The following is a 12,109-nucleotide window of genomic DNA, read 5'->3' as shown; positions in this document are numbered from 1 at the left end:
GACACCATGCAGCCAGCCTCCTTAGGGAGAGGAAGAAGGGAAAGAGAGAGAGAGAGCGAGGGAGAAAGGGAAGCACCGTGGAAGAAGTGAGAGAGACAGTGGAGAAGAAAAATAGACGAGGAGAGGAATTCAGTAATACTTCGGCACTGATTAGCTGAGATGTTTTTGTCTTTTTAAACAGTTTTGTATTGCATGGCTTCCTCTCACTTATCCGTGTGTGCTTGAAAAAGTGAGTGTTTGGTGTGTATGTCAGCATCATGTATGTGTAAGGCTGTCTTTGGGATGATTGAGCAGCAGAGAGGCTGCTTACTGATTACCTTCATGTAGAACAAGCTGCTATTGACTGGAAAGTGACGGATGACCGTCGGCCCCCGAGCATGTCTATGTGTTTGTGTGACTGTGTGGGAGCTTCTCTGCTCTTCTATTTTACACACGGTTCTCCTAATGAAGCACAATGTATTTAGTTTTTTTGTATTTAACTCTCTCACTCTCTTGTATTGCCTCTTCCCTGCTCTCCCCCTCTTCACAGCTCTATCTATCACTTCTCTTAGAAAAAGAATAACAAATGTGATGGATGGATTCTGTGTGTTCATGTATGTGTGTCATTTATAGAACTTGCCCGGCTAAGTGAAAAAATACAAATCCATCATTGAAAGTGACAGTGAGGAAATACTACAACATTAGAACAAATGATTGCTATAATTGGACTTTCAAACATCGCTTTCACTGTATTTATTTTTCTTTTCCTTTTGCTCTGCCTTTCCTCTAACCCTTCCTTCTCTTGGTTTTCTCTCTTTTCTTTATAAGTATAAATCATTTTGAAGACATTTTTTTGTAATTCTTCTTCCTTTTTCACTCCCTTAGGCTTCTCTGCAGAATGTCCAGTAAGGAGCGCCACCTTGAGTCCAACTGTCCGTCCTCTTATATAAAGACTGAGCCGTCTAGTCCTGCCTCCCTGACTGACAGCCTAAACCATCACTCCCCTGGTGGCTCCAGCGACGCCTCAGGCTCCTATTCGTCCACGATGAACGGCCACCCCAACGGCTTAGACTCCCCAAGCCTTTACGGCTCCAACGCAGGGCCCCTCGGTCCTGCTGGCGGCCCCGGATCAAAGCGTTACGAGGACTGTTCGTCAACTATTGGCGAAGACTCACAGATAAAGTGCGAGTACATGTTGAATTCGATGCCCAAGAGGCTGTGTCTGGTGTGCGGGGACATTGCGTCAGGATACCACTATGGGGTGGCATCCTGTGAGGCCTGCAAGGCCTTCTTCAAGCGCACCATCCAAGGTTGGCTTCTATTTCGACTTTCTTCTCTCTCTCTTTGTCTGTCCACATTATTATTTGTTGAGACGGTGTTAAAGGTCAAAAACACCTCACAACAGAAAGTGTTTTTCTGTTTCACGGTAGTTAAAGATGAAGAGTGTTTTCCATATTGAACAAAATGGGCTCTTTAAAAAATCACGGCCCTTCAGAGGAATATTGCACATGAAACATGAACTATGTTTTTCTTCAAATGAAATGCACAGACACACACACAATGTACTCACATGCACACGTGAGCCATTAAACTAGATCCAGGACAAAATATAAAAACCCCTGGCCAGAAGTGAACCCAGATCTTTATGTGGTACATGTTTCTACTGAGGGAGCCACCAGGACACCCACCATAGTCTATTTTTTCTCTCTCGTTCACCATTTCTCTTTTAGTCATGTATGCACATAGACACACTCACACGCCAACACCCAGACACGCCCCCCTTTCACCCTCAACCTTGACCTCTTCTTCATCAACAGCAAATAATAATTTCCAGGTAGTGTTTGTATTCCTAGATTTAGCTGCTTATGCTTTACAGAAACAGAGTTAGCTATAAGCCTGATGTCGAGGAGATAAGGTAGTGTCAGGGGAAGGTCGGAGGTTATGTCTCGGGGTCAGGAGTTCAGGTTAAGGGTTAGAGGAAAGAAGGGGTTGAGCAGTAATCCACATGATGAGAAGAGTACCAGGAATTAGGCTCAGTAATCCTTTGCTCATCTCTTGTTAGAGATAGAAGTAGCCCAGCATGTGCACAGGTATTTAGGCTATCCTCTCCAATGTTGTAGATATTCAATTCATAATCAACTCTCAGCTTTATCGACAATGTATCTTTCATTTACCGTTACAGTTATTTGTTCATTGGTTCAATAATCCACTCAGTTCAAATGATGCAATCATCATCATGACGCAACCATCTAGTTTCACATACTTTAAACAAATCCACAATTTAATTATTAGATTAATTCAGTTTTATGATGATTTTTTACGTTTTAAGCACAACTCATGCGGGTACATGCTAGACGGTTTACCTCTGATATTCTGTAATTTTGTGAGTGCAAACAATGAAAGGACCAACTGCTTGTATTTCCAGCAGAAGAACGGTAGGGGTACTGTAGGGTCGACTCAAACTACTCTGCCCATGTTGATCATACAGATGGAACTAATGAAACTATTGTGTTTTCTGGTACAGATCCATAATATCAGGCTTTGACTATACATACAATACGTTTTAGTAGGAGCAATTATGTATTGGTGTTAGTGCTTTCCTGGGATTTGATGGCAAAAAATAAAATATGTACATAATATCACCAGACTTTGATAACACATTAAACATAGATCCATGAAGCACATTTGAGTGTAGGAAGTCATTGAATTTTATGTTCATATTTTATTTCGGACCACCATGATGGTAAATCCAGTCACAAAATCGGTCAACAAATGATAAACTTTTGAAGATCTTGTTTTTAAGTAATAATCTTTAATGATTTGTTCACGTTTTCTCAAAGTAACTAATAGGCCCCATTAGTCAGCAGGACAGCCTTCTTGTCAGTCTGTATGCCACTAAAATAGCCACGCTACCAGTCATTCAGCCAGCCGTCATCGATCAGTCAGTCCGTCCGTAAGTCATATCAGACAGGATTCATCTATCTGCCTTTCCATCCATCCACCTATCTGTCGCTGCTTTCTTTTGCCTCCGATAAGCAGCTTTCCCAGTAAAGCCCCAGAGAGAGACAGAGCGAGACAGGGAGATGTGAGGGGGGAGCCTTACATCCAGTAGATGGTCACCACTTCGTAGAGATGACCTGTGTGTGTTTATTATGGGATGAGATCAGGACATAGTGCAATCCTGACAAAGAGATTGGAAGCCACACATACAGACAGAGATAGAGGCAGTGGCACGCGCACACACACACACACACACACACACACACACACAAATAAACATTAACTCATAGAAGCACATCCGCACATAGACACCACCAAAACACATGAATAGGCAGCCACAGACATGACCTTGTAATCACTGTGTGGAAAGGTTTAACCCTTAATTCTTTGCTTTTGTGTATAATAGTTGACCAACCATGTCTCATTTCATTGTGAGGGCTTGTTAAAGGTTACATATGTGAGTATACAGCCACAGATTAAATACCAAGAGCCAGCAAACATATAGATATGATGCCATGTTGACTGTAGAGCCTCTTCAGAGTATGACCTTGAATAGATTTAAAGTACTGCTCTGTCCCCCCTCTCTCTCGCATCTTCATTTTCCCTGTATTTGTAATCGTACCTTCTATTGTAGTGGACATGTTGCAGCTCAGGAAGGCCAGAGACAAAGGTTATGGGTCAAGACTTAGGCAAAGCTAGTCACAGGACTGTTGTCACAAGATGCGGTGATGAAATAAAACAGCATGGGGAGCCACGTTAAAACTGGAGCCACCAGAGGGATATACTGAAACTAGCTGAATTGGATCATTTAAAATTAACAAAATCATTCCTGGATATTTATTAAGAAAGATGGAATCATCCAATCACACAAATCTTACACCAGCCATTTTACAAGTTTGAATGGACAGAACTAGAATTTACTAAGAAATGTATTCACAGTATTTCTCAGCAGTGTTTTTGCTCCAGTATAAATTCATGTTTGTTTGGATGCAGACCGAGCCGTCTTGGATCCAATGGAACAAATGGGTCATGACATTATCTTTGGCTACAACACAAGCCAAACTCATCCACAGATGTGTGTGTGTATTACCCTGTGTGTATGTGTGTGAGGTTGTGCTCATCCATGTAAATGAGCGCAGGTGTATGTGTACTTCTGTGCACATATGCCTGTGTGTATGCACGGTTGTGTGCTAGTGTGTGTATCTTGGCTGGAAAACAGGACCAGCCTCAGATGGGCAGCGGCAGACATATTGGTATGTTTCAACCCATTAGCCAATAAAACTGCAGGTAATCACCAAAAAAATACCTCCAGCTGGACAGGGAGGAGAGCATGGGTAGAGGAAACGAGAAGAGGGGAGAGGAGACGAGAGTAGAATACACCAGTTTTGGTGAAACAAGTTGAAACAAGGAATAAGAGAAATATGAGAGAAGGGGAAGGTAGACTGGGCACATGGACGTAGGAAGGAATTAGTGGTGTGTGTGTGTGTGTGTGTGTGTGTGTGTGTGTGTGTCCCAGCATGGTGGAAGTGGCTCTGGCAGCTGCTGTTTCTGTGGCGTCAGTCCAGCGACACCTGACAACCTGCATCTATCACTCCCTTATTGAGAGAGAGGGATAAAGGGAAGTGAGGAGGAGGGCAAAGTGTGGGAGAGGAAGGTATAGGGCGATGAAATGGAAAGATAAAGACAGCAAGAGGGAAGAAGAAAGGCGGATGAGAGCAGGAGAGATGAATATGAGAAAGGTGAACAGTGCAGTGCAATTGCAGGTGGGACCGTCAAACAAGGGAGTTCTCCTTAAAGACAATTTTAAATACTAATACTAAGAAAATAAACGTAATGGGAGGGAGAGGCTGAACTTATGTCAAGACAGAGTGAGATGTAAAACAAAAAAAAAAGGAGAGTTGAAAATGAAGACAGCACAAAGAGTATGGCAGGAGAAAGCACAAACTAACATTCATATACGCAGTCTGTCCAATGGTGGTCAATTGTCATGCAGTAGGTGGACACACACACACACACATCTCAAAGGAGATTGCAGGGGATTTGAGGCCCTCATATATATCCCCCTCACTCACAGCCACACACACATACATACAAACTCACACGTTATACATAGGAGCCTACAAGAACCTCTCGACTCTAAGCCCACCTCAGCGGACAATAAGACACATAAAGCCGGAAATAAAGACACACAGAGAGCTATGACATTCTGATGTCAACCCTTCTTTTTCTAATTCCTGTCCGGTTCTTTTCTAACAGTCCTGTATTATATATGTGTGTGTGTGTATATACAGTATATATATATATATATATATATATATATATTACAAATATGCTAGTACTAAAACTAGTCCACCTCACTTTTAGTTGAGGTACTAATAACTGTTGAGTTGAGGTATTGTAAAGTGAAGTTTCATAAACATTGTCATAGGTGTCATCTTAATCAACACATGATGTGCATTATAAGTATTTTCTGTTGACGGACACGTGCAGTGCACAGATGTAGAGGTTTAACACATTTGCCTTAGTGCTACCAGCCCTATAGGCCTAAGTGGCTGTTTACTGCAGTTAGTCATTTAGCAGTGCTCGCCTGTTTAGCCTTGCACTAACAGGGCCTTTTACCGACCATCCATTAACCCACGCAGAATAGATCATTAGCACATTTAGCCTTAGTGCTAGCTAAGTGTCCCTCTTAATTGGTGTATTAATCTGAACCTCCCGTATCATCAGCATGTTAAGGTTGTGTGTGAGCTAACTTGTCCCGTTAGCAGTGTCCATTAGCATTTAGTCCCTCCAGCATTTAGCATGTTTAGCCTTTACTTTAACTAATAAGGCCGATTAATGAGCATTGTGTTTCCCATTAAGGAGTGTTCGTGCATTTAGCCTTTTCCTAAGCTAACTACTCCCCTTAATCAGTCCAGTAATGAGAACACATCCTCTCCACAGCAGCAGTCAATAGTAATCACTGTTTACTCTGTTTCAGTGGGAGATGCATCGGCTTGCTGGGGTACTGTAGTTGTCTGGTGGGCGCGGGAGGAAGGGAACAAAGGGTTATTTTGCAGTCACATCTCATCACAGCTTAAACTATGGATGAATAAACCTTTCTGAACAAAGAAACCTGTTTGAGCGATTCTAAAATAGTGCAAACTGTCCGAAGAAATCCATAAATGTGCCTTACTTTGAACTGGGTGGGAGCAACATACTAAGTGGAGGAAATGAGCAGAAGTGGGGGGAGAGTGAAGCTGAAAACAAAACAACAAAATAAAATGAGTACAACAAAAGGAGGCAAATTGATGGTTAGAAATAGGTCTCATTTAGCCACACATAACTTAAAGTGTTGAAAAATGGAAGATGTAGAAAAAGACAGATTAAGTAGAGAATAAATAGTGAGGCTGTGGAGATTTAAAGGTAAAAGTGGTATTAGCCACTAGCACTTTGGCGAGGGTTGTGAAGTTAATAGACTTACCTCAGCTAATAATCTTAGTCTCAGCTTTGCATCAGTGCTATTGTGAGTGAACTACAGCTTGTCACGCAACCTCAGCTTGCTCCAGCAGTGACGTATGCACAGATACTCGCGTAAAATACACTTATATACACACAATTACATTGTTTTCTATGCCAGTTTTTGAAACAAAGTGATAAATAATGATTTGACCCGTAATGATCAGTAGACCCGTGAGCAGTCTGATTCAAATGTGTCCATTCTTAGTAAGGGAAACCCCTAGCTAATCGTGTCTCTATATGTCTATTTACTAAGATTTCTCTCTTTCTGCCCATTGATTGATATCAATGAAGACATATACAGTGTTTGTTTTCTTTGTCTTTGTACAGTAGGATGTGTCTATAAGCTTGACTGCCTACCTGTCTGTTGAAGTATCCATCTGAAATGAAACCCTTTTTCTGTCTTTCTCCTAACATGTCTACATACAGGCAACATAGAGTACAGCTGTCCAGCCACCAACGAGTGCGAGATCACCAAGAGGAGACGCAAGTCGTGCCAGGCCTGCCGCTTCATGAAGTGTCTGACTGTGGGCATGCTGAGGGAGGGTAAGGGAAAAGGTCTCTTCCTTATCTTTCTCTGTTAACTGTGCTACATGTAGCATTTTAAGGCCTATTAAATATGTTTATTTATTCGGCTAATACAGGCCTCTGCTGATAAGATTAGCAACTTATACAGCACCTTTCATCATCAAAAGACCACTATCCCTTTTGATCTTAAGTTTGAAGAACACAAGATCAACCAATGCCATAAAAACAGGCCAGAACTTTATTCAGACATGGTGTCATTGTTGTTTTTTACAGACACCAAAGTATGACGATTAATTGATGTTGGACAATGCTACATGTAACACTTCTAAGAAATTGTTAATACTCCTTTTATACAAAGTATATTGTAATCTATTTCTTTTGGCAGTATGCCACTCTTGTTTGCCTTCCCCATGTCCACCTTACTTACCACTTTCAGTCTTTGTATATCCTCATACTGTATGTGTTCAAAGCTTGGTTTCATTTTTCACCTTTTCCCTTCCTCATATACAAGTTACATACAATAGTATCTGAGTACATGAAGTCCACATCTTTGTCTTACCTAAATGAGATAAGCATAAAGAATTACAGGATGATTGCAACACTCACAATCTGCAATTGTTCAGTGGTTAAGAAAGAAAACAAAAACAAACAAGAGATATTATCTGCCCCCACACCACTTTGATTAAATACACTCACTCTCTCATTTTCACACTCCCCCGTTGCCTCTGCCTCTTTCTCTCCCTCTTGTCTGCCCACCTCTGACCTTTCTACTCCCACTGCACTTCCAACTATGAAAAGAGGGAGAGGAGTGGCGAGGGATAAAGAGGAGGGCCGATGGAGAAAGAGAGGAATAGTGGGAGAGGTAAAGTGGGAGAAAGCTAGGGGGAGGGCGGGAGAGCGAAGCGATTGATTTATAGGACCAGAGGAGAGGGACCAGGGGAGGTTGAGAGGCAGGGGGAGGATGGTTGAATGAAGCAGAAAGTATGTGAGAGAGAAAAAGAAGAAGAGAGGAGGGTCAAGGTTGTAATTGATGGGAGACCTGGCCTACGCCCCCTTCCTTACAGTGGTCAGGGAGCGTGCCTCTGCCGATGCCTGCCAGCCCTCTCTCCATCCATTCCTGTCTTCATCTTTCCCTCCAGTGCTCCCACTCTGTACTGTTTCTGTTGCTTCTCTTAAGCCTTTCATCCATCCATGCTCCTCTGTTCTCTCTGTCCTGTTGCCACCGTGACACTCATCCATACCTGCAGCCTCTTACCCACTCGTTATTATGTGAAACCATAACAGTTCGAGGGAGACAGTTGTAATAAAAAACTAAAAACATGGACATTCTATTAACCTGGCAAGCTGGACACATTCTATGGATTGGACTTCACATTCCCACCATGGTTAGACTGAAATGATAAAATACGTAGACAGCATGCACTTTATTCACAAAAACAATGACAAAGAGTCCATAAATATCACATACTTTTTTTACTATATCTTTTTTATGAAAAATACAGTAGAACTTTACATTGAGACTGATATTGATTGTGGTAAAAAGGCTAAAATGAAAAACAAAATCCATATGTGATGCCAATACACATAATTTTGACTAAGCTTGTCCCTGTCCCTGCACACAGCAGAATGTTGTAAAAAAGAAGGTAACCTCAGAGAAACCTCATCGAGAAACCTCAGAGTTTGAGACACCTAAATGTACACAAAATATAACAAACAGCCACAATTTTACTTTACTACAAAAGCAAGCTTGTCTCTCTCTCCTCTGTTTCTCTGTCTTTCTCTTTCTTTTCCACACACACACACATGCACACAACAAGCTGCTGTCGTTGCGTTTGTTCTCCCAGTTGATCTGACATAGACAGGACCCATGTCTCATGCCCTGTTTTGTCTGGCGAATGAGTGTGTGTGGCCACAAACACCCACACACATGTGTAAGTCCATGTATTATTGGCAGCTCCAACAGTCTCAATGTTCACACAACTCAGACGGCCTCCTCCTACTGGACACAGAAACAGCATTGTCAATAAACTTCAAGTAAAGCCATCATTTCCTTTTAACACTTAAAAAGAGAAAATTACTGATTTCGTTTAGAGATTTTGAGTGAACAAGAGAGGTAGACATGCTATTCATTTTAACTCTTCAAGATGTGGTTTGCCCAATAAGAGAGAAGAACTATGCTGTCTTTTGTTAGGGCAGCTTCCCTGCTTCACATGCATGTATCATGCACACACACACACACACACACACACACACACGCCTAGGCATACATATATACATCAACATGACAGACCACAGCCACCTCATTTGTTGTGGTGGGTATGAATGTAATACTGGAGGTCCTGCTCTACATATGAATAAGGGTCATTTGGAAAAGCGATACATCCATTTTCTGAAATTTTCTAATTTTCCCTCTTTTTGAACTGGGACATTTCATAGACTATAAAAAAACACCTATGTGTATCCATTCACCTTTGCTTTATTCTGCTGTCAATACTAGTTAAAATAAAAACTAATGTACTTATAGTCATTTTTAAAGAACAAAAAAAAAATATCTCCTCAAACCTCCCCATTAAATATAGAAACAATCCTCAATAGAGAAAATGAAATATAAACCCCCAACTCAAACCCATAATAATGCAAAGGTGTAAATCTAAATCAATCAACAGATCTGAAACACAACATATGAAGAAAAAAAATATTTGATATGGCAAAAATGTAAAAGAAGAACCAAGTCTGCACCAATAATAACATACATCTTTGCAAAGACCAATGTACAGAATGACAAAGACATTGTTATAATGCCCGGTTAAACATGTTGTCTCTCATCCAACAAACCTTTGCATACACAACATTTAAGAACATTGCCCACTTTGTTCCTTTCTGGGTGAAATGCCTCGTTGCAGCGGAATTGCGTAGATGATAATGGTAAGTGGCTAGATCAGTTAGCATCAGAGCTAACTGTGGTTGTCAGGGGCTTGCTCACGGGAGAAAGGTGAAGATAAAGTGGTAAGGGTGGAATGGCGTGGAGGACATGGAGTAGTGTGTGTGTTTGTGTGTGTGTGTGTGTGTGTGTGTGTGTGTGTGTGTGTGTGTGTGTAGATGCTGTAGTTTACCCCTTAGGGCAAGATCTGCCTCAAATTAGCTTTGTCGCCGTGGGAGACAGAGAGGGTGAGATGAAGAGCAAGAGCAAGTGAGGCAGCAAGGAAGTGTGTGTGTGTGTGTGTGTGTGTGTGTGTGTGTGTGTGTGTGTGTGTGTGTGTGTGTGTGTGTCTGTGTGTGTGAGAAAAAAAGAGAGGGGAGAACAAGAGGCTAGAGGATCAGTAAACCAACTCAGAATGCAATGTTTTCTTTACGTCTCTCAAACACACATCCGATCATGTGAATACACACACAATCCCGTCTGTGTGGAATATTGAGGAGAGGAGTAAACGAGCAGGGGGTAAAATTAAGCAAGGAACGAACATGGGGCACCCACCCACCAATATGTAGCAGCTAATTTCTGGAGCGAGGCAATTAAAAGGCCTGACTATATTATGAGAACTTCCCCTCTGGCAATGGCTGTCTGTCCATTTTTAATGAGGTCATAATGATGCGTCAGCTGAAGACCGAAAGGTCACAGAGGCGGGGCTTAAATCTGCCTAGAGAAAGGGGAGAGAGAAAAAGGGTATTATTGCAGGTAAAATATGTGTTGAAAAATGATGTGACACAAGGTTGAAAGCAATTTGGAACAAACAAATTACATTTTAATCTAATTTTATTAATTTGACAAGTTAAAAATAACAAGCAAATAAAATAACGCTGTAGCTGTCACAGTTATTTCTATTTGTACACAACTGGCAAGGCAAAACAGACATAATGCATACAAATTCAGTAGTAATAATAATAAAAGCGTACAATTGTCATGAACAGAATACAAAACACAGATCAGACATCTGAACATGAAAAGCTTTGGCAGAGGCACACAGACCAGGAGCCAGCGATATTCAGAATGCATGTACATTGTGCATATGGTCATATTGACAGATTTGCTCTCTTACAACGTAGCAGCTTTGATGGTGGCACGTCTGATGAATCACGGTTAAACAGGCAGAATGTGTTGAATCCAAAACCAAAGCCTCCATCTCTATATTGCCATAAACGGCCAGCTGGATTCAGATGGTAGACTAGTAGAGAGACCACAGACTGAAAATATAAACCTTGGCACACTGCCCCACTCATGCACACGTACACACACACACACACACACACACACAACACTAACAGCTCATGCCAACTTTGGCCGTGCTCCCCACGGCCTCTAAGACCTAATGAGTGAGATCGGGTGGAAGGCTCCAGTCTGTGTGAGTATTGGTTGTGTGTGTGTGTGTGTGTGTGTTTGGTGTGTATATACAGCTGGCAGTGTGTGTCAAAATTATCTTCATAGCTCAACAGTCCTGAACGCTGCTATCCAATCTCATTGCTGCGCACAAGTGCAGTCATACACACCACAATCAAGACGAATAGCCGAGACATGTCCACATGCAAAACACACAGAGACCTTTGGAAGGTATCAGTGATGACTCATTGAATATGATGTCTGTGGGTCACTAGATGATTTGTAAAGGAATAGCGAAGGAGGAGAATACAAGAAGATGGGAGGCAAGAATGAAAGAAGAGGATAACTAGAGGAAGAGAGAGCGAGTGATGGGGAAAGGGGAGGAGACAAGAGGAGAGGACATGGAAACAGAGGAGGGGAGCGCCAGACAACTGGTGGCGTCTGGTGGCGTCTGGTGTTCCCCCGTGGGAAACTTGTAGCTAAATCTGGCCCTGTAGCGTCTGTCCTGAGTAAGTGTTTGTGTGTGTGACTGGCATCTGGTTGCATCCCAGCTAAAAAGGAGCGATAATGGAAATGCTGTGACGAGAGAGCTGCCTAAGTGGTCCGCTCTCTTTCATATACACTTTCGTTGTTTGTTTTGAGAGTAAAGGAGACGTGAGAGGAAGACAGTTTGGGAAAACTGCATTTGATTGACCAGGAGACTTCAACGAAATGTAGCTGTTGTCTTCAGCTGCATGTGACAGCTCCACAACAGCAACGTTTTCATCAAACTCGCAAAACGAATTCCAC

The 12,109-nt window shown here is 42.0% G+C and overlaps 1 protein-coding gene across 6 annotated transcripts in view; it reads left to right on the top strand.

Annotated features, from left to right (window-relative positions):
* Positions 1–864: 864 nt before the first annotated feature.
* esrrga (estrogen-related receptor gamma a) overlaps positions 865–12,109 on the top strand; it is a 43,623-nt gene continuing 32,378 nt past the window's right edge. For 2 of the 6 annotated variants that reach the window (XM_034526292.1, XM_034526284.1), the window contains exons 1-2: positions 872–1,289; positions 6,907–7,023. In XM_034526292.1, coding sequence (XP_034382183.1) covers positions 878–1,289; positions 6,907–7,023 — 529 coding nt within the window. In that variant the 5' untranslated portion in view covers positions 872–877. Of the gene's footprint in view, positions 1,290–6,894; positions 7,036–12,109 lie in introns of all 6 variants that reach the window. The other 4 variants (XM_034526249.1, XM_034526257.1, XM_034526266.1 and 1 more) reach the window with 4 other exon arrangements.

Source organism: Cyclopterus lumpus, chromosome 3, assembly GCF_009769545.1.
Source record: "Cyclopterus lumpus isolate fCycLum1 chromosome 3, fCycLum1.pri, whole genome shotgun sequence".
Lineage (NCBI taxonomy): Eukaryota > Metazoa > Chordata > Actinopteri > Perciformes > Cyclopteridae > Cyclopterus > Cyclopterus lumpus.
This window is presented reverse-complemented; position numbering and strand designations above follow the sequence as displayed.